General features: G+C 36.3%; 2 protein-coding genes across 3 annotated transcripts in view; one reads left to right on the top strand and one right to left on the bottom strand.

The window, feature by feature from the left end:
- Positions 1-17,292, bottom strand: part of Rim2 (replication in mitochondria 2) — a 33,359-nt gene extending 16,067 nt beyond the window's left edge. The window contains exons 1-3 of one of the 2 annotated variants that reach the window (XM_069504967.1): positions 16,840-17,292; positions 15,950-16,100; positions 2,849-2,916 (exon numbers count right to left, since the gene is read on the bottom strand). In XM_069504967.1, the coding sequence (XP_069361068.1) occupies positions 2,849-2,916; positions 15,950-16,100; positions 16,840-16,880 (260 nt within the window). In that variant the 5' untranslated portion in view covers positions 16,881-17,292. Of the gene's footprint in view, positions 1-2,848; positions 3,007-15,949; positions 16,101-16,839 lie in introns of both variants that reach the window. The other variant, XM_034978959.2, reaches the window with a different exon arrangement.
- Positions 17,293-18,234: 942 nt separating this feature from the next.
- On the top strand, positions 18,235-23,685 carry Sod2 (superoxide dismutase 2). Its single transcript, XM_034978960.2, has 5 exons — positions 18,235-18,443; positions 19,028-19,206; positions 21,514-21,652; positions 22,246-22,400; positions 23,529-23,685. The coding sequence occupies exons 1-5, from the start codon at positions 18,304-18,306 to the stop codon at positions 23,672-23,674; spliced, it is 759 nt and encodes a 252-aa protein (XP_034834851.1). The 5' UTR covers positions 18,235-18,303; the 3' UTR covers positions 23,675-23,685.
- Positions 23,686-24,071: the final 386 nt, after the last annotated feature.

The following is a 24,071-nucleotide window of genomic DNA, read 5'->3' as shown; positions in this document are numbered from 1 at the left end:
ATCCGATAATTGCTACCAAACATGCAATGACGGCCGCGTGCCAATTCGTCAATTTACAAGACACGTTCCACATTAATGCGAAAATAGTGTGACATGAAACGCTATGTTAGAAATGATGATTGAGTGACAGAGATAACTACCCACAATTCAAACGAAGATAAATATAATAATTACTCTGAAAGCAGACCCTCGATTCAAGCATCAGACTATTTTTTAAACATGTGCAAAACTCTACAAATTAAAAAATAAATCGATGTTTAATTTTTCTATCTGATGATAGCAAAACAGGAAATACCTGATAGGTATGATCAGAGGAAACAATAAAAATCATCGACTATTTATGATATGATGAATATTTATCTATGCATTTGATTTACCACAGATAAATATAAATTTAAATAAAATCGAAACAAATTAAAAGTTTGATGTACATGTATTTAAAAATTAACAAAATGACCAATTAATTTATTAGCTACCACATTAGCTACCCATCGAATATTTTAAATTCACTGTATCCGTATGAAACACATAAATACGAATTAAAACACTAGATACATCTAAAAATGTTTGTTTTGGCTCTCACTCTAATTAAAATAGGTGTTCCGGAAATATATAGACAGTAATATAAGAATAATTTATTTTGAATTTAGACACAAGAAACGAGTTTCCTACCCTCTGCACTAGGAAAACCCTGTATTGCAGAAGGCAGTTACAAGTTTTGAATATGAACTACCTATTTACTTCACACCTACTAGAATTATTAGATTAGTAGTCAGCGATATACATGTTTGTGAACTGTGATATTCTTGCAATTTGGCATGCTCGAATGTCCGCATATTATGTACGCCTCTTTATAGCAGAGAAAACTCAAATACCATTCCATACATTACTGATTCAGAAACGGGTTGGCTATATTTAGCACTGCAGTTCATAAACGTGCAAAAGGAAAGGTACTTTATAATATAGAAAATATATGTGTGTACACGTCGATTTTGATATAAAAAATAATTTTGGTAACAGTATATTAGATGAAGTATACTTAATATTATAAAAAGTACTGTCCTGATGATATAGTGCTTTACGTTTATTGGAAATGCAAGGTCAGATATTACAATTGACATCAGAACATAGTACAGAAAAGTCGTAAGGAAAGTATGTATGTATGTAGGTATGTATATACTTTATTGCACCACAAAAACACAAATGACAGGTTACAAAAAGAAATCTTAAAAAATAGGTACAAAAAGGCGGTAATTTAAATAATTTAATTTAAATAATTAATTTCAAATAACTTGAGTTTACAGTAGCTGTAGGAGGTTGGAGCCTTCTTTTAGGAGTAGGCGAACTACTCCTGTGTCAGAAGACACCGCTCTTCCTTAACAATATTTTCATCAGCGATATCAAGCAAACGTTTGTGGGTTAGTAAGTGTATGGATAGATATATGTATGTATGTATTTGTGTGTGTGTGTGTGTGTGTGTGTGTGTGTGTGTGTGTGTGTGTGTGTGTGTGTGTGTGTGTGTGTGTGTATTTAGCGCTAAATAGCGATCTCTTCCAGACAACCTTAATGCTAGGGAGAAAACGAACAAATGGACAATGGGAGGTGGTTATAATAAACCTAAATACCAATAGCTAAATATACTAAACCATATAATAAGAATATAAAATACATATTATTAATAAATAAATAAATGAATACAAATACAATATAATAGACATACACAACAACTAAAATATAATAGAAATATATACATACAAACAAAATATAATAGAAAGTCAGTATAAGTAGCTGAATCAAACATTAAGGCGATCTAAGGAGATAAAGAAATATCCTGTGAAGTGGAGAAAATGGAGGTACTAATATGAGAAGATCTAATCTAATAAAATGCAATAAACAAAGAGAGAAAAGACTCTGACCAACTGTGGAAGTATGTAGTTACAATGTGTCAAGATTACGATTATTTCAACAAATGGATCAGTAGCACTTAACACCGTTGATAAGGATAACCTGGGTGACATTGTTACGCGATTCATCTCAAATATTGAGATTATTGCTGCCACCCTATTGCTTATTGCTTTTCATTTGAATAAAAAGCGAATAAAGTTTCGTCAAGGGAAGTTTTAGAATGGTGTCTGAATTGTAGATATTTAACATTTATTTAAACCGGAAGAAGAATATTTTTTCAAGCATATTGTTAAAAGTTAAATTTTGTGCTGAAAATCTGCCTGATAGAGAGTAGACCACTAAGCCAAATTTGTTGTGACCCCCTTATTTACTAAGATTAATGAACTAGTGCAACGATTTATAACATTTTACTGTCGTGGTCATTTCTATTTATTTTCTTGTATTTATTGGAAGCAAAAGCTTAACCACATATTTGGCACGCCATACATAAATGGCAAAATGTGGAAGAGACCATCTATGAATGTAGGTACCATCATTTATTGTTACTCATATGTGGCAAAATAAAAATTATTTCATTTCATTTCAGGGAATTAGCATAAACTGCGAAATGTACTTGTACGAAGACAAATACACTTACTACTTAATCACTTAATGATTTCTCTATCGTAAACTTTATAATGAGAAACTAATACTTACTTGATTTACACATACATTAGATAAGTAGATAAAAACAGAACCGTGCACAGGGACAAATAACGTGGACCATTAATCAATCAGAAAACAAAATAAGGAATTCCATGTCATTGTAGTTAAAAACTAAATACATATACAGTAAAAACATAAAATAAATAAGTCAATTAAAAAAAGAAGCAGGACTAGAGCATAGTTTGTCAGCGCATATAAAGGTGAAGGTGTTGAAGTGTTGATAATGACAAGTTCTCACCTGAGACAATGTATGAGACTCATCCTCGCCGCAGTCCTGGCGTGTCCGGCGCGCGCGCACTGCTGCACCTGGTAATTGTAGGACATCAGCATTCGATCTGCCTGGTTGGTGTAGGCGAACATTGCGCCCATCGTACGTCTGTAGCCCCATTTCCCTTCCTGCATTATACGGCCAATTTATATATGGGTGCTGATTCGGTTGCACGCAAAACTCGCAACAAAATTGACAGGCCGCATACAACATCCCCAATAAGGTGGCATCATTATGTAATCTATAGATAGCATGCCATTAAAATTCAGGATTTAATTCATTACAGTCGTTAGTTACAGTTCTTGCAATTCACGAAGGCGAGTGGACTTTACTTGTGGTTACGTTGGATACACGGGCATTGCGTAAGTGTGCGTGCATGTCGGACCAATCAGTCGCGAGCAAGCGCTCGCAAACGCACACATTCAGTGTACGTTACTTATACCGATACAACTTAAACACAAGCATGAGCCACTCGCCTTCGTGATTTGCAAGAACTGTAATAACATTTGGATAGGAAAGTTCTCTCAATTTAGTTTTATACTTGAAAGTTTTGCGTACGACCGAATTAGGACCATTTACAATTCAAACTAAAATATTGGGGTTAGTTTAAAAGTAACAATACTCGAAAAAAAATGTTTATGGTTTAGTTCTTTTAATGATATCCAAATATTGCTTATATGAATGTACAAGGCACTCCTGAAACTTGTATTTTTGGATTGTATTCCAATTAAATATATTTTTTATTAAACAAATTAAAAAAACTACTATATCGAAAATATGTGTGCAATTGGTTTTGCATGATATGATTCGTTCTCAGGGCTCTGGCTTGTTTATCTACAAGTCATCTATCATTAAGAACACTTTCGATCTCCGCAATGCGCAACTTTTAAACGATTTTTAGTAACATAACGTAAGATTGCAATACAAATAAAATGTAAGAAAAGGCCTAAATACATCGTCCTGCATTGGAATTGTAATAATATATAAAAGGAAAAGGTCACTGACTGACTGACTGACGGATCTATCAACGCACAGCTCAAACTACTGGACGGATCGGGCTGAAATTTGGCAAGCAGATAGCGTAGGCATCCGCTATGAAAGGATTTTTGAAAATTCAACCCTTAAGGGGATGAAACAGGGGTTTAAAATTTGTGTATTCCACGCGGACAAATTCGCGAGCATAAGCTAGTTGAAAATAAAGCATACTGGGATTTAATATTACTCACATACATAAGTTAATGTCTAACTTTTGACACAATATTAATTGGTATCTGTGATATTATAGAGTGCCTAAAATAGAATATACCTATTATATCTCAGTCCTTGACATCGTAATTTAATACTTAAAAGCATTCGGGAATCTAATATTAGTTTGTATTATCAAACTTAAGAATGAAATGAACGATAACTACAATACATTTATTTAAGAGCAGGAAGACAATTGTGATCAAGTGCCGCAAAGACAACAAAGGATAGGAAAATGAACATACGAGAGACAACAATGAACAGTATTTTGTCTTAATCATTTTGTGTACATTCGTTAGTACATACCATACAATGTAGTTGAATGAGACAATCATCTGCAGAACTAGGGTACTAATTGTGAAACAAGTAACTTATTACTTCTTATTACATAATATCTTGCTACGATAAGCAAACATATTATATACCTAACTAGATGATGCCCGCGACTTCGTCCGCGTGGAAAAATCCCCTGGGAACTCTTTGATTTCCCGGGATAAAAGTAGCCTATGTCCTTCCCCGGGATGCAAGCTATCTCTGTACCAAATTTCATCAAAATCGGTTGAACGAATGGGCCGTGAAAGGCTAGCAGACAGACAGACAGACACACTTTCGCATTTATAATATTAGTATGAATTACCTAACTATGTAGAATATCTTGTCGTTCACTGGTAAATACATGGATTCAGAGCAAAATAAAATGTAATATAAGAACATAATATATTATCTTGTTATCTATAATAAGTGCCAAGGAGCCAAACTTAAACAGTCAAAATAATGATTGTTGTTGTAGGTGTGGAAAATAGGAATTTTCCAATTTGATTCCATTTCATAACGGTTTCGATATCTTTTATATTCAGTTTCATAACAATTTCTAAACAGCTCCGCATTTGGCATCAGCAATTATTGTTAAAATGATGCAATCTTTTTTTTAATTATTCAGATACAAGTTAGCCCTTGACTGCAATCTCACTTGATGGTAAGTGATAATGCAATCTAAGATGGATGCGGGCTAACCCGGAAGGGGTATAGCAGTTTTTATTAAACCCATACATACCCCTTTGGTTTCTACACGGCATCGTATAGGAACGCTAAATCGCTTGGCGGCACAGCTTTGCCGGTAGGGTGGTAATACGGCCGAAGCCCACCAGTCCAGACCAGAAATTTGGAAATTATTAAATACCAAACACCTGCCGGGAATCGAACCCGGGACCGCTTACTAACAAGTCCAAAGCCCTTACCACTGCGCCAGGAAGGTCGTTGTTAAACTAGTTGTTAAAGATACTCGTACTACGCCATACACTTGGCTGGATATGTAGCAACCTTGAACTTAGTCTAGAATTCAACCTTGAAGTTGTTTACATTTCTTTTATGTGTAGAGACTCAATGGTTTCAATAATTAATGTACCTACTAGCTACTTTAGCGTTTTGAAAAATCAATAATATTATGTAAACTGGGACAGGTAGCCTTGTAACGAATCGTTTTAAGTTGCGACGGCGAAAAGACAATGCGACGAATTATTTTTAGAAGTTGCCAAGAAATTGTTCCATGGATATTGCGAATTACAGCGATTACGCACTCATACGATCCGAATCCGTGAAAATACGGATATAAAAAATATCTACGACATATATGTCTTCTTCTTCTTCGCTCTGGGATGGTTTCCACACTTAAACGTTTCCGTCTGTTGTGCGTGCATTGCCCCTTCCCGCTGAAGTCTTCACTCCAGCCATCCAAGCTCGACATATTATTATGTCATAAGCTACTATACAAAGTAAAAAGGAACGTATTTTCACGGACTCGGATCGGATGAGTACGTAACCGCCGTTACTATTGGACGTAATTCCGTAGTAGGAATTTTTAAAAATTCTTACAGAACGCGGCTTACGATAGTGGCTATCATAGTATGTAACTATTTTAAAATATAGTGTATTTGTGAATCTTATCTATTTTTATAAACTTTTGCCGATTTTTTTTGTGAGTGCAGTCACCCAAATCTACCTCTTTAAAGACAAAATATGTTGATTAGAGCCCAGTAATTCTATAGTAATTCTAACTATATGGTAGAGCCTGAATAGGAGAACTTATCAAGGCCAGGCTGACGGCTCTCCCCCTACAAAATTTACATCAAAAATCTGGATGGCTCCACTTTCTAAATCCTTCTGCTAAGGATCAATACACCCAAAGAAAATAATTATATTGTTCACGAAACGCCGTATTAGTGTCGTACAGATGGGGCTGTTAGGAAATATTGTACCTAACACACGAGATAATAAACGACCTCTGCAGCCTCCTATAGGTTCGTTCGCCTTAATTAAGTTCAATGATTAAAAATTCAAGTGTGTTGTTTTTCCTCAACGCTAGGTACTATTTACGATTGACTACATACAATTATTACAGTCATCATCTTGATCAACCCATCACCGGCTCACTACAGAGCACGGATCTCCTTTCAGAGTGAGAAGGGTTTTGGCCATAGTCAACCACGCTGGCCATGTGCGGATTGGTAGACTTCACACACCTTTGAGAACATAATGGAGAACTCTCAGGCATGCAGGTTTCCTCACGATGTTTTCCTTCACCGTTAAAGCAAGTGATATTTTAATTAATTAAAACGCACATAGCTCCGAAAAGTTAGAAGTGCGTGCCCGGGATCGAACCCCCGACCTCCGATTAGAAGCCGGACGTCCTAACCACTAGGCTATCACAGCTTACTTATCATTACAGTACCTACGCGGCAGAAAATAATGTACATCGACCTTTAGAAGGAGATAGCGGATTTGTAGAGCATTGTCTCTGTCGTTGAGACCGACAAAACGTCATATAGGTATCAGTGACAGTGATAAACGCTCCACAAAGCCGAAATGTCATTCTAAAGGCCGATGTAAATTATTTTTTGCCGCGTACTGTACATAGGTAGTTAGTGCAGCACATAATATGCCTTGTGGAAGTTAATTTATTTCTTCTATAGCTTTTTTAGAATTTAAACTTATTTAGGTGCGTAGCCGATAGATAGATAGATAGAAATACCTTTTTGCACACAAAACACGATTTTTGCGCAACGTATCAGCCTGGCTGTCCAGCGCGGAAATGCAGCCAGTATTCTTGGCACCATTCCACGCGGTTATGATTTATATAGTAATTAGATGAGGCTAGCTTTAAGTTTTATTGTAATATTTTCATTTAAAAAAAAACACGATTTTGGGATGGGATCATAGATAGAATAAGACGGGAAAAAGTTCAGACCGCGTCACCGACATGCTAATTTACCGGTGTGCTCCGAGTGCCAATAGATCTAAAAACTAAACTGATAAGTTTAATTTTAAAAATTATGAAATTTTAACTTTTAATGCTACTATTTATTTGAAAAATGAAAAAAAAAACTTTTTAATAGTTTTAACTTTTTACTTTTGTCGGCAGTCTCCACTGACTGCGATTTTTTTTTCTTGCTCAGTGCAGATTTTTGGTGTGCTTTATACGTACAAAACATTAAATATTTTAATGTATATAATGGGTACATACCACGATAAATTTTTGTTTTGTTTTTGTGAAGTTCCAGCGAGAAGAACAAGAAAGAGGGTAGTTCGCTACTGCCCTTGACAGCTCGAATTTCATCTCTCGCAGCACCGCAGTCCCGTCGTGACCACGACCCGTGCAATTGGGTTGAAATATCGACAAATAAAAACAAAAATTAATCGTGGTATGTACCCGTTATATACATTAAAATATGTCGTTAAACCACGAAATAAGCTAAAAAACATGAAATACCGAAATACCTCTGAAATACCGAAATAAACGCATTACACTCTCACACCTAATAAAAAGCCCACAAATGCCACAACGTGGTGTTTCGAATATTAATACCGAAGCAAAATATTCTGGAAAATAGTGTCGTACCTATAGACAACGCAAAAAGTAACTCGAATCTAGTCCGCGACAGGTCGAGATGGCAATCTGTTAGGGAACGCCCCGCACATCTGCACAGCCCCCGCGCTAACCCGGTGCGGGCGATGAGGGTGACGTGCGGGTGTGCGAGGCATCCCCCGCCTCATAACCCGATTGCCATCTAGACCTGTCGTATACAATATACATATCTAAATATATAAAAGGAAAAGATGACTGACTGATCTATCAACGCACAGCTCAAATTACTAGACGCTGGGCATGCAAATAGCTATTATGACGTAGGCATCCGCTAAGAAAGGATTTTTAAAAATTCAACCCCTAAGGGGGTAAAATAGGAGTTTCACGAAGTCGCGGGCGTAAGCTAGTATAATATAAGTGTAAACAACGTAAACATAGTACGTCAATCAATCAAGTGAACTGGTAAACAAATTAGTCGCTGAAACCTTAGCTGGTGTTAGTTTCCATGATTCATGTGTTTTGACGGCGCTAAATAAAGATTCGATAAGGTTGATAACGCTTCAAACAGGATGGAGAATTATTTTTAGCTCATTTGTTGAAAACACAACGTTTAAAATAAATATAGGACAAAATGACATAGTACCCGGCAGTACTTTAGAAAGAGATTTCGGCTTCGTAGAGCGTTGCCTCTGTCATGTCACTCGTATGTATGTCATGTTTTGTCGGTCTCAACTACAGACGCTCTACGAAACCGCTCTTTCTAATATTCTTTGTCACTCTCCAGGTCTTCAACTATACCCATATACTATACTATACCCATACGAGTGGTCCCATTCAAAGATAAAATATAGTGCTCTTAACTCGAGCTATAAAAGTTTTAACGATATGATAGTACGAGGCGAATGCATTGTTGCAAACAACTTCGCAGAGGCAATATAATTCTGAATTTTCGATGGAATATTTTATATTAAGTTAATGCGCCATAATTATAGGCATGCACACTATCGCCATTCAAAGAAAACATGCCTAATAATAGCGGGGCCTTGAATTATAGCTTCGTACGCTCTGACATTGGGCAAGGTCGCCACTTATCTAGACCATCTACGTATTCAAAGAGGCTCTTTAGGTAAATTGGATTTGAACCATCATCCAAAAGTTGTATTATAAGGGTATACCCTTTTGAATTTTTAGTAAAGGCGATCTTAGTACTGCTAGAACTGTATAAGAAGAGAAGGCCTGGTTCATTTTTTGCGCAACGGATCAGCCTAGCTGGCTGAAGCGCGGAAATTCAGAACTTTTTGATTTTACGGGATAATAAGTAGCCTATGTCCTTCCCCGTGATGCAAGCTATCTCTGTAGGAAATTTCGTCAAAATCAGTTGAACGGAGGGACCATGAAAGGCTAGCAGCCAGACAGACATTTATAATATTGGTACGGATTTTCATTTAAAAAAAGGAGACTAGTATGAATCATATATTTGATTAGATAATTCCCGCGACTTCGTCCGCGTGGACTACACAAATTTCAAACCTCTATTTTACCCCCTCGGGATTGAATTTTCAAAAACCCTTTCTTAGCGGATGCCTACGTCATAATAGCTTCTCTCTCTGGCCTGGTTTCCGCACTTAAACGTTTCCGTCTGTTGTGCGTGGTCATAATAGCTATCTGCATGCCAAATTTCAGTCCGATCCGTTCAATAGTTTGAGCTGTGCGTTGATAGATCAGTCAGTCAGTCACAGTCACCCTTTCGTTTTATATATTTAGATATTGCAATGCGTCACCAATTTGTACGATAGCTGAGCAACTGCCAGGACAGGTGGAAGTATCATGGATGTAGGAAGTAATGATTTAATTAAAGGAGATCATTATTTTTGGGCCTTAAGTGCCGGCCAACAAAACAAAAAAAATTGGTACGTATTGTTAGAACTAGTCATATGAAGCAATTAATATAGCACCAAAGTTGTAGGATTGCTCTGAGCCAAGTTATACAGGTTCGATGATTCCTCATTTTCATACATTTTATCGATTTCTGAAAGTGCTGGGAAACTTAGAATAATGAAAGATATGGCTAGAACTAATGACCTGAAGCAATTGTCATTATGGCCCGAAAGCTGTGGAGTCGTTATCTGTTCTGTTATATACAAGCTATACAAAAAATGAGTATACTCTGTATAATTTATGACCGATTTAATGACTGTGTCATTGAAGACATGCTATTACGATTCGTGCAAAATAATCAGAACAGTAACACAGTCGAATCGCTACGCGGACGAAATCGCGGGCATCAGCTAGTTTAAGATAAAGAGTCAACGGTCTCATTAAAATGTGCCCTTAGGCGGCCTAGACTGCTAGAATAGAATAGCTGTGTCAATAACAAAACAACGCCCTGCACCGGCCTACGCCTAACCTAACCGGTTCGAAGCAAAAATAGACACGCTCTCACGATGCATAGTAAAACTAAATGCTAATGCATACCTACATCTAAATATATATAAGGAAAAGGTGACTGACTGACTGACTGATCTATCTAGCTCAAACTACTGGACGGATCGGGCTGAAATTTGGCATGCAGATAGCTATTATGACGTAGGCATCCGCTAAGAAAGGATTTTTTAAAATTCAACCCCTAAGGGGGGTTAAATAGAGGTTTGAAATTTGTATATTTGCATGGACATGCGGACGAAGTCGCGAGCATAATAATTTAGATTTTAGACCACTAAAATAATGCATTCTTTTTACTAGCGGATACCCGGCGTGTGTTAAACACGTGTGTGTGGGTATCCGCTAGCGACAAATATTAGGACAGTATTGACTCAGTGTTTTATATTAATTGTGTATTACAATAATAATATATAGTATATTTCTACGGCTTTACTCACGTCGTCTACGTCACGTAGCCAGTATACGGGCTAGCTCGACTGGATACCTGAGTATAGCCTTAATGGAAATCACTCACGATAGTTTAAACGTGTATTATACTCAAATATCTTTATTTAGAAGGTTTTCTTTTACTGTTTTGTTTTGAAATTAGCATCGAAATCATTTCGTTAGTTAATTAGATGCAAAAGCGTTGTTTTTCATTTCCAGTACACTAAACACAACGCATCAAGGCGTTTCGTTTGTTTAATTTTCTCGTCGCTCACACAAAAGTAAGTAGGTACCTGAATGTAAATGCGAATTAATTTACATAGATGTTTGCGTCGCACGGATTATTGTCCTTTCAGAGAAATATATCTGATCATTTGCATTTCCACGTCATTCTCGTATTTTGTTAAAAGTGGCTAATCAACAATATCTCTACATAGTATAAAATAAAGTCGCTTCCCGCTGTCTGCCTGTATGTATGAACGCGTAAATCTTTTAAACTACGCAACGGATTTTAATGCGGCTTTCACCAATAGATAGTTATTCCAGAGGAAGGTTTATATGTATAGTTTAATTCTCAAAAAAATAGAGATCCCTAGGGAAATTGAAATAATGTGAATTAGGTCGGAAAAAATCCTCTGTTTCCTCCAGAGCAACCGCCGAGTTTCTTGCTGGTTCTTCTCGGTAGGAACGGCATTCCGAACCAGTGGTAAATTAAAACTACCCGACGATGCAAAAGTTTGTAAAAAGTTTACTTGAATAAAATATATTCTACTTCTACTTCTAAAATGAATCGCCGAAATGTAGGTAGGTAAGAGGTATGTACGCGCATAACTTCCGAACGCCTGCACCAAATCGGTTAATTCTTTTTTTGTTGACAAGGCTTGTATGAAATATTTTTTTTGGAAAATCCACGGTAAAAGACAGTTCCCAGTTCCCACTGGACGCGGACGAACTCGCGGCAGCTAGTTTGTAATAAAAAATTGACACTTTTTAATTTTTTAGGGTTCCGTACCTCAAAAGGAAAAACGGAACCCTTATAGGATTACTTTGTTGTCTGTCTGTCTGCCTGTCTGTCAAGAAACCTACAGGGTACTTCCCGTTGACCTAGAATCATAAAAGGCAGGGAGGTAGGTCTTATAGCTGACATTTGGGGAAAAATCTAAAAACCATGAATTTAGGGTTAGATCACACAAAAAAAAATTAAATAGTGGTCATGAACTAATAATTAGTATTTTCAACTTTCAAAGTGAGTGACTATATCAAGTGGGGTATCAAATGAAAGGTCTTCACCTGTACATTCTAAAACAGATTTTTATTTATTTTTATGCATCATAGTTTTTGAATTATCGTGCAAAACGTCAAAAAAAAACGACTGTGACTGGAACCCTCAGTGTGCGAGCCTGACTCGCACTTGGCTGGTTTTTATTTTTTTCTATTTATTAACCTGTTTTATAACGCTACACGTTTATGACCATACGGATTTTTACGTCCTATAATTTAGTATACTAATATTATAAATGCGAAAGTAACTCTGTTTGTCTGTTTATTTACCTTTTCACGCTGAACCTATCTGGACGTGTCGCACAGGGATAGCTGCGTCAAATGTACTAACATTTTGTTAGAAGTTTCCTTACTGTCGTAAACTGTGGCAATATGGTGTGGATCTGTCATGGTCATCAAAAACGCAGTCGCGACTCACAAACACATAATCAGCGGGGCGATTGTCTAAAACCTGCATCAATCATTATTACAATCTCAATTGTTCTGATTGGCTGAATTTGTGCGATTCTTGTTGCAACAATGAGCAACAATGCATTGTGGCCAATAGTGAGCGAGCATTAACCAATCAGAGATGATTGCGATCGTGACATTATAGCTGTCAAACAACCGCGGTAGGGCCACAGTACCCTTATAAATGCGAAACTATGTTTATTTGTTGGTCTGTCCTTCAATCACGTCACAACGGTGCAACGGATTAACGTGATTTTTGCATGGGTACAGATACAGACCTGGAGAGTGACATAGGCTACTTTTATCCCGGAAAATCAAAGAGTTCCCACGGGATTTTTAAAAAACATAATTCCACGCGGATGAAGTCGCGGGCATCAGCTAGTTAGACATAACATATATATAAATCGTGCGTTGCTCACAGACGATTAGAAAAGTAGGTTTCTACAATTCGCCACAAATCACTAAACAGATGCCAAAAATATTTCTGGCATGAATAACGGCGCTTAGCCAAACCGATAACGGATTGTAATTTATAACTGAAGAGCGACGGTCGCGACTTCGTCTGCGTAGATTTAGGTTTTTAAAATCCCGTGGGAAATCTTTGATAAAAGTACCTATACTATGACCATTGACCATCCCCAAGATTTTACGGGTTTTACCTTGCTGGTAAAAGGTCAATAGAGTATTTAAAAAAAATAAGAATATAAGCCATGTTAAATGACTAATATTCCCCTTTCCTCTCCAACTAAGCGTCAAGCTTGTGCTAGGAGTAGGTACGACAATTATAGTGCAACGGGCGGGGTTTGAACCGTCGACCTTTCGGTTTTCAGTCCACTCTTTACTTATTGAGGCTCTTTGAGCTATTGAGGCTCTTTTTAGGGTTCCGTACCTCAAAAGGAAAAACGGAACCCTTATAGGATCACTTTGTTGTCTGTCTGTCTGTCCGTCGGTCTGTCAAGAAACCTACAGGGTACTTTCCGTTGACCTAGAATCATGAAATTTGGCAGGTAGGTAGATCTTATAGCTGATATTCGGGGAAAATCTAAAAACCGTGAATTTGTGGTTACATCACACAAAAAAAAATCAATTGTGGTCATGAACTAAAAATTAGTATTTTCAATTTTCGAAGTTAGATAACTACATATATCAAGTGGGGTATCATATGAAAGGGCTTCACTTGTGCATTTTAAAACAGATTTTTATTAATTTTTATGCATCAGTTTTTGAATTATCGTGCGAAATTTCGAAAAAATACGACTGTAGTACGGAACCCTCGTTGCGCAAGCCTGAGTCGCACTTGGCCGGTATTTTTAGTAGTAAGTAGATACTTAATAAACTTGAATTAAAGGAGAGGCAGGCAGGCATTATGACAGCAATTGCTCAGTAAATACACAATAATGCATGTTTGATAGTATGATTATGTGAAGTGTGTAAAGAGCTTATTAAGTACCTTATGCTGTTTTCTGCACGCTAGTTAGTTAGTTACCTAAACAGTTTCCTGCAATCACATTTAAGTAATTATGAACCACTTATCTACCCATTAAGATAGCACTGTGATTTTCTATTGTAAATAGAAGTTACGGTAAATATATTGTATGACGATTGCAACTGAAAACATCATGCAATTTTGCCTATTATTACGCTACTAGATGATGCCCGCGACTTGGTCCGCGCGGATTTAGGTTTTTTAAATCCCATGGGAACTTTTTAATTTTCCAGGATAAAAAGCAGCCTATGTCCTTCCCCGGGATATAAGCTAACTTTGAACCAAATTTCATCACAATAGGTTGAACGGTTGGGCCGTGAAAAGCTAGCAGACAGACAAACACATTCACATTTATAATATTAGTATGGATATGGATAAGTATGTAACTATATTTTAGTAAATCTAAATATATAAAAGGAAAAGGTGACTGACTGATCTATCAACGCACAGCTCAAACTACTGGACAGATCGGGTTGTTTGGCATGCAGATTTCAGATAGCTATTTTGAAGTAGGCATTGGCTATGAAAGGATTTTTAAAAATTCAACCACTAACTAAGGGGGTGATATAGGGGTTTGAAATTTGTGTAGTCCACGTGGACGAAGTCGCAAGCATAAGCTAGTGGAAGCATAAAAACTAGAATATCGTACAATACTACGAGGTGAGATAAATGTTTATTTTTTAGGGTTCTGTACCCGAAGGTTGCCAACGGGATCCTTTTAGTAAGCCTCCATGTCCAGACGGATGGTCACCTCACGGTGGCTTAGTTGAGGGTCCCGTCTGTCAGCGGGCTGAATCTCGTTTTTGATTTATCGTACAAAATATCGAAAAAATACGACTGTACTACGGAATTCCCGCGGGATTTTGAAAAACTTAAATCCACGCGGACGAAGTCGCGGGCATCAGCTAGTATGTACATATTTTTCTTTTGGATAATAAAAAAAAGATACGAATCCAAATAATAGTTTCTCAAGTAGCACCCTATACATACTTTCCTAATAAGTATTATTGATAAAAATAATTTCGTTCAGCAATTTTTCTCATATAGGATACTCATTATAAGTTTTCATTATGTAGATGTCCAGCTATGGAAGGATTTAGTGGCGAAATAAAATTGGTCTATTAATGTGTTATTTTTATATTATTGCGAGCGCAATAGAAGCAGTCCAATCTGAACATGAGGTGTATGACTGTGCACTGTACAAAAACAGATCTCAGCTGGGCTTCTGCATTTAATACTTAGTCTATGACCTGCGTAAACTGCTATATTGCAACTTCAGATTGGACTGTACCCTGTTACAGTCCAATCTGAAGTTGCAATATTGGCCTTGTTTTAAAGAAAATATATTAAAAATGAGTTTTTTTAAATTCATTATAGGCAAACGCTTGACCACAATCTCACCTGATCGAAAGTGATGATGCTGCCTAAGATGGGACGCGTTTACCTAGAAGATGCATATTCACTCCTGTTTTAAAGATACCCGGGTTGTAATTGGTAGGTAATACATGTTGTGGAAGAGTATTCCATTTAGCCATGCGTAAACAATTTTAAACATGTTTATATTAAATAAACATTAAGATAAACATCTTCTAAACAAAAACGTTTTTTTTACTGTTATTTGTCCAACCCTGGTCTGTACCCTTTCACAAGTTAACCATGTTGTTTCAAAACATTAACAAAATTGTTGAATGTTATATTATATAGTTGCTTCTAAATCTATGAAACACTTTTCAATAATATTTGTTGATTTTATTTTTTAAAACAATGTTTAACATCTGTATGGGCCACACTGAAATAACTGCCAAAATATTATTTATGATATACCTAAATAAAATTAATAATAACAATTAGTTATTTATTGCTTAATAGTGATATTTACTTGATGTTTAGGAATCTTCGAGCAAACTCGCTTTGATGTTGCAGCACCAGATGGAGGGGGTGGTGGGATACCAACACCCTTTGAGGACTGGAGTCTTGTCTTAACTACTTCAAGAGGGCAAGTTACTACTGCACCTGCAGTGCCAGCAATCCTAGAACAAGGTTTTTTACATTAATTAGAAAATTCTCTGAAAATTTATGAAGAATTCCCCAGTTTCCAAGATTTGGCAAGTAAGTTATAAGCTCCCACTTCTAGGTTGTAAAATTGAATACATGTCTAAAAGTATATCTACCTTGGCCAAATAGTTTCTTTTCAGGCTCGCAAAGATTAAGAACTTTCAAGGTGCTTAGAGAAGCTTTTCTTCATTGAAAGAACAGTTGAAGAGTGACTTTCCATTGCATCTTAAACGAAGGGTCTACCAACTCGCATATTTGATGCTCAGATTTGGTTGGTGGTCCCTGGCACACTTTGAAATTACGAAGTTACGCTATATAAGCTTACAATAAAAAATGCAGATAGTTTTTTCTTACAGAATTAGTTCACTCGGGAATTGACGACAGTTTAAAAATGGAACGCAGCACAAATTGAAAATTAGCCAACTTGCGATTTATAAACAAGTACTTGTTATTGGTTACAATATACATACCTCTAATATGCAATATACTTAACCGAGAGCAAGTGAGAGCCGAAGCCCAAGCAGCAAACGTTAATAAATCTTTAATTGATAACGAGTTTCATACAAAACAGTATGCAACCACTGTGTCGTAAACATGGGCTGTGCCCCACATGTTCTATTGCGATGCGAATTGTTAGAGCGTCTACGAAATCATGCTAATTTACCATAATGCGTATCAAAAATGAAGCGTTAAAAAAGTAAACAAACAATTTACCCGCCAGCTAGTAGATGTATCGCTGTATCCTTTTGAGACATTTTAGCGGCACCGGTTTTAATTACATGACTGCAAATTACGTCTAAAAATAAACAAATGCACTATATACCACAACTTAGAGCAACGTCGGCACACTGCTTGTGTTTACTACACAATTCTAGCGCGGAATAGTTACATCACAGATAGAACGCAAGAAATTCATTAAAATTTAGAAGTTTTCTGTTCTGATCTGATTTTATGAGTATTTTTAACAGATTATGATCTCCACATTCCACAAAACCATCACTAATCACAATATCAACAACACACAGCGTCCTGCGTCAGCCTTCGGCTTTGGCACTCTGTGTTCACTGTCTCGATTTCTTTTCCAATCTTTTCAAGTTCTCATTCGAAAATTATACGGGTTCGCGTGCACAATCACACCGTCACACGTTCGCATCATTCTGTTCGGGCCAAAGAGTAAATTTGTTTGCGTGAAGTTCGCGTGAAGTACGCTTAGTATAAGATTTTACGGCACCGGGCACACCAAACGTTGCTAGAATTCGAGTCGAAACACATTGACGTCAAAGTAAAATGGGCCTAATTAGCCTTGAATTGAAGTCAAAAATTCAATGCCACTGATTTTAATTTTGCAACGTTTCAGCTTGGAGCGCGCTGGCTGTAGATGTGTAAACAAACTTGAGCTTTAAAACAAAGCAGTTAAGATCCAGTTTTCTATAACGCGGAAGAGTTTCGACACTCGCATACTATCAACGTTGGTGAGACATAAAATCTCGTACTAAGCGTACTGATCAGAAACGAGCTTCAACAAGCTATTTTCTATAAGTCTATACCTACAGATACCAACAGTGCGACAAGGCCCTCTTGGCACTTAAATGACAGACAGGGGGGCGCTGTTGGGTGGAGAACCACGAATCTGGAGAACAAAGGCTTACAATCGTAGATAGAATAATAAGTAGATTTAAGTACTGTGTAACCGCGTTTAAGATGTACGACGACGTAACGATGAATAACACGACAATTATTACCATTGTTTAGTAGTCAATATTTGTATTTAACCGATCAACAATATTTGTATTAAACGTTTTTTATGTGAAAACAAGTAAATAACTAATGAGAAATACAATTACGCCACGAATTCCCAAAGTTTGTTTTGCAACATCTTGTATGTATTCTTGAAAAAAAAAACAGTTACACGATAAGGGACAAAAAATAGGTCAGCTGCGTCTCTGTTTATCACATTAGTAACTTTATCTGTGCTCTCTTTTTGGTGCGAATGAGAAAGCAAACGTTCCTGTATCTACCTTTATTACTCTATCTACGAACAACTTTTCACAAAATATCGCGGATCGCCGGCATCACAGGTGATCACAGACCAATAACATATGCCGGCATATCGCGTGTTGACAGACTGTTGTTGACTTTTGAGTATTTAGCATTTCGATCAATTTTTTTGCAAAGCGAATGTTGCATAATTATTGTTTTCCATTAGGTAATTCTTTAAATAATATCGGAAAGACAATTTTGCCGGTTTTTGTCAGCTACGCTTGGATATCAAATAATCAAATCACTATGTTCGGCACACGCGGGATTGGCAAGCTAATGTAATTACAAATTAATTGATATTATTTGATATATGTATATATTATAAAGGTTCCTTCTCTAGTTTGATGTATGTATAATGCATAATATAAAGTATATAAAACAGTTTATATTTAAAGACTACTTAATGGTATTATATTATGTACTGTGTAGAATAGAAGGTAGGTACCTGACTAAAATTAATATTCTCAGATTTTTGTCTACCTTCCCCTAATAATAAGTGGCTAAACTGTTCATTTGATACTTTTTATCATGGTTTGTTTTATGTAAACACAAATTATTTAAACGTTAGTAGCTTCAAATTAAAAGTGAATAGGAATTCTAGACATGCATTGCACTGCTCCACCCTAAGGCTCAATGCATACTGAGCAGCAAAATGTTTGAGCAATTTTCTTTAATGAATTGATGAATAACTAAATCACAACTAAAATAGAGAACAAAATAGTGTGCAAGAAAAAATCCACAAGAAATTATGTTTAACAATTTAAACTGCTTGATTATTTACTGCTCAGTTTGCGCAGGCTGCTTTACCATTTGCTATTATGATAAATAACCTATATTTAAACAGGTAAAAAATGTTTTACAGTCGAACTGCAGGTGCATCTCGGCAGAAGCACACCCTACCAGAACTGCCATATGACTACAATGCATTGGAGCCAGTAATCAGCAGGGAAATCATGAGCTTGCACCACAGCAAACATCATGCCACCTATGTTAACAACTTGAACGCAGCTGAGGAGAAACTTGCACAAGCTCAAGCTAAAGGTTGTATGTATTTTAAAATATTCTTTCACTCATAAACTACATAATGTTTTTCCTGATTCCGTTCTACACAATCTCTAAACTAAACTGCAATGGCATATCTCTAAATCTATTGATATTCATTTCCTTTCATAATGTCGTTTGTGGAAAAGGATAGCACACAATTTAGTTCACACGTTCAGTTTAGTTTAGAGATTGTGTACAAGAGAATCGACCACATTGTGGCTAATTCTCTTGTACACAATCTCTAAACTAAACTAAAATGGCACATCTAAATCTATTGCTATCCCTTTCATAATTTTGCTTGTGGAAAAGGATAGCACTCGATTTAGACCTGTCAGTTCAGTTTATTTTTAAGATTGAGTACAAGAGACTCTGCCACATTATACTCTAACCCTCTAACAAATAAACCTGGAATAGCGGTGGAATAGTTATACTCTGTTTTGTCTTTTTCCTTCAAATGTCAAATTACTGATGACAGAGAAAGACAAAACAGAGTATAACTATTCCACCGCTATTCCAGGTTTATTTGTTAGAGGGCTAAAGTATTTTGATTGTTTAAATTATTTTTTGACATAGGCAACATACCTATTGCAATTTTAGCATAAGTAATAGAATCTTGCAAATAGAGGGGAAAAAGAAACCATCAGTATTGCCAAATGACAGAATATTTCCAGTGCTGAACCTTGGCCTCTTGTAGGGACTTCCACACACCACAGTAGAATCAGTGGCTTCCTGCAACTTGTTTGATGCCACCTGTTCAAACTCAAAACTCAAACTCAAATCATTTATTCAGAATTGGTAAAATTTTACGCTTCCTGATTGTCATGAATTTTTATTTGTAAGATGATATGATATAGTGGTGATAATTAATACGCACGTAAAACTAAAGCTACGAGGGTTCCAAACGCGCCGTCTGAGAAGAGCCCACAACAAACTCAACCGGGTATTCTTTGTATTATCACCACTTTACAAAATTATTTACCTAAACTTATTAGAACTATCACATAGCCGTAATTAAGCAACTCATTCCCAAGCTTGCTTATCATTCAGATAATCCTTTACATTGTAATAGGATTTTTCAATGAGTTTACGTTTTATGAAAACTTTGAACTTGTTGAGAGACATCTCCAGTATGTTCAATATGTTCACGTAATGTGGTGTCAATGTTGCACTTTCCAGTACTAGATTGTTATTCTAGCACCTTGCTACCCTAACATTTATCAGTTTTTTGTAATGTAATTATATATTCACAATATTTCATTTATCTTTTATTATCTTAACAGCAGTAGATACGAACACAGTACTCTCCTTGTTGAGCGCTATAAAGTTTAATGGCGGAGGGCATATCAATCACGCTATATTCTGGCTGAATCTGTCTCCGTGCCAGTCTGAGCCTACCTGTGAACTGTGTCAAGCAATCAATCAGTAATTTTATTTTGGTTGCTTTAAAAGTTGGCTTAGTTATTTTTTAGGGTTCCGTACCTCTAAAGGATTTTTCCTTGGGAGAAACCCTTATAGGATCACTTTGTTATAGTTGTCTGTCGTGTCAGTTAAGAAAACTTATAGGGTACTTTCTGTTGACCTAGAATCATGAAATTGGGCAGGTAGGTAGGTCTTATAGCACAAATAAAGAAAAAATCTGAAAACTGTGAATTTGTGGTTACACCACAAAACATATTACAATGTGTTATTAAAAATAATTATTATTTTCAATTTTGAAAGTATGATAACTATACCAAGTGGGGTTTCACATGAAAGGACTTTACCTGTAAATTCTAAAACAGGTTTTTATTTATTTTTATGCATAGTAGATTTTGAGTACGGAACCCTCGGTGCGCGAGTCTGACTCGCACTTCCAGTACTTTATCAGTAGTACTCACAACTCAGTCAAGCAGTATAGGTAGGTATACCACATGACTGAGCTGGCTTGTGGTGTAGGGTGCGGGTTGAGGGAGTACCCTCCCTATATCAAAGCTATCATCGTCAATGTTACCTACTTTGACGATGAGAGCTTTGATATTTACGTCAACTATCATCCTTCCACTACACGCGCCCTACCTAACGTGCTGTCTCAGTGAAACGGTATACCTGTAACTTCGTTCATTGTAAGCTATTATAAATTAGCAAATAGAATAGCGAAAATATTTATTGTATGATATTTTATACTACAATATTTTTTACTTAAGAAATTCCCTAAAATTAACATAACTACTTCCAATACAATATTTCTAGTTATTTTAATATGAAGTTAAAAAAAAACCAATGTTTTAACAGTAATGATTTTTTGTTGTGTCGAACAACCTTCAGGTGACATCTCGACAATCATCAACTTGGCACCAGCCCTCAAATTCAATGGGGGTGGACATATCAACCACACTATCTTCTGGCAGAATCTGTCTTCCAGCGGTGGTAGTCCATCTGGTGCACTTGATCAAGCTATTCAGAAGTAATTATCTCAATATGTTGATGTTTTCATCCTATGATAACCTGTGCTCCATAATTTTTTGTTTCATAAATACTTTTACTATCTTTGGTTCGATATGTTGTTGTTTTTACCCTATGATAACCTAATAACCAATTTTGATAATTTTAGTTTCTTAATCCTTTAATTTCTTATATTTTTTTAATAATTTTTTGTGTGGTGTTTTTCTTGTATTTCCAGTTCCGGCAAGTCAATAGATTTTAAACTTTCTTTAAACTATTTTCTTTTTGAAAGTGATTGTTTTCAAGAAAATTTAAATTAAATATTTTTAAATGTAGTACTAGTACCTAGCACATTCTATAATTTTGTATTGATAGAATCACGTAAAAATTTATTGAGTATTATAAACATAATTAAATTAGTAGTTAGGTTCTTTTATTTATTTTTGATATATTATATAGGCTCAAACTTGTACACAAAAACTTAACTAGATTGCTTTTTTTTCTAACTACTAATAGCTGTGTTATTTGTTTGTTATTTATTATATGTAGTATATTAATTCATTTAAATTGTGATGCAATATTTTATTTATTTAAAATGTGGTTATTAAATTACAGAGATTTTGGATCAATGGAAAACATGAAGAATCAACTCGCTGCAGCATCAGTGGGTGTTCAGGGATCAGGATGGGGCTGGCTTGGATACAATAAGCAGATGAAGAAATTGCAAATAGCTACCTGCCAGAACCAAGATCCTTTGGAACCTACAACAGGTTAGCTTTCTGATTTTTTAGCGGGGTCCACGCGCATACTGTGAACGCGGTTTGCGAGTTTGGCTCAGTGTATTTATGTTTCTGTTTGTGATTACGTAAATTGTGCAGTGTGCCCACCGGCCAGAATGGAAGCGTTGACCTCGGCGATTGTACCGCCCGGGAGGACTCCGACCGGCGGCGAGGTGGTTTTGTTTGTTTTGATTCGGAAGACGTTGACGTACCTAATTAAAATACCTTCCCACGATACACAGCTCCTTAGAAACTTCTCTTGCTAATTCGGTTTAGACTTATTGAATTGCTTAATACGGTATTTGACAACTAGTCAAATCAGTAGCTTTTTATCAAACGTCAAAAGTCGTTAGTATGCGATATTCTATGAAATAGACCGGTGTGTGACGTCACAATCATTTGAGGTGCTTTTTTTAGTTTAATCGATAATTTAAAATGGTTTTTACACTTAAAACCAACAAAGGACGTGGATTTTACGTATTTCGGAAGACCCTCTATTTAATAATCATTGAGAAATAATTCATTTTTGATGTAGTCAAATACCCAATTCTGCCCGGTATAGTTTTCAATCTACGCTCTATGCTTTGACCGGACGCAAGACAGCTCGCGGCGTTGCTGGTGACCGCACGATCCTTTCCAGCCGTTCAAGCGATATTGGCACCGATTCTGTTGTCTTTCTCTAAACTAAATTTAGAGTATCTGCACCCTTTTCTTTTTAACAATGCTAAAAAGGGACAGAACATGAACTTTACATTTAAAGACTCTAAATTTTAGTGCACGCTACAAATTTAAACAGTAGGCTCGCGACTATGCGCTAAAATCACGGGTTTTACCATCTAAAAATTAAATTTAAAACTGTCAAAGTGCGTCTGTCCTTTTCATATTACATTAGTAAGAAGAGGATGGGAATATTCTAAAATTAGGTTGTGCTCAGAATCAGTACCACTACCTATGTATTTAATTCATCGAGATAAAGTTCAAAATGCATTGAAACTGAAACTGTTCGCCGTTGTCCTGCCGGCCGCTGCCAATGCTGCCATATCATTGAGTTTTGAGCCTAAGTGGTACAGAAATAAATATTTCATTTCATTTCCTATATTTAAGCTTCTATTTTTCCAGGTATTGTACCCCTATTCGGAATTGACGTTTGGGAACACGCATACTATCTTCAGTACAAGAACGTCCGCGCTGATTACGTCAAAGCAATCTTCGACATCGCTAACTGGAAGGATATTTCAGCGCGATACGAAAAAGCCATTAAGTAGATCTGTACCAATATAGAACTGCATTTTTTAAATAAATTTTTTGCAAAGCAAAGATTTGAAAGCTGTAAGTTGTAACCACATGTTAAGATGTAGACTCTAGAAAGTTACTTATGATGCCTTGATAAGACAAATCGTAATATAATTATGTCCCCAAAATATGAGTTTTATTTTCCACTAGATGATGCCCGCGGCTTTGTCCGCGTGGATTTCGATTTTTTAAAATCCAATGGGAACTCTTTGATTTTTCGGGGTAAAAAGTATCCAATGTCCGTCCCCGGGATGCAAGCTATCTTTGTACCTTTCGTCAAAATCGGTTGAACGGATGGGACGTGAAAAGACTACAGACAAACAGACACACTTTCGCATTTATAATATTAATTATTAAGCATGGATAATT

This window comes from Maniola hyperantus, chromosome 19, assembly GCF_902806685.2.
Source record: "Maniola hyperantus chromosome 19, iAphHyp1.2, whole genome shotgun sequence".
NCBI lineage: Eukaryota > Metazoa > Arthropoda > Insecta > Lepidoptera > Nymphalidae > Maniola > Maniola hyperantus.
Note: the sequence above shows the minus strand (reverse complement) of the source record. Positions and strands in the feature narration are given on the sequence as shown.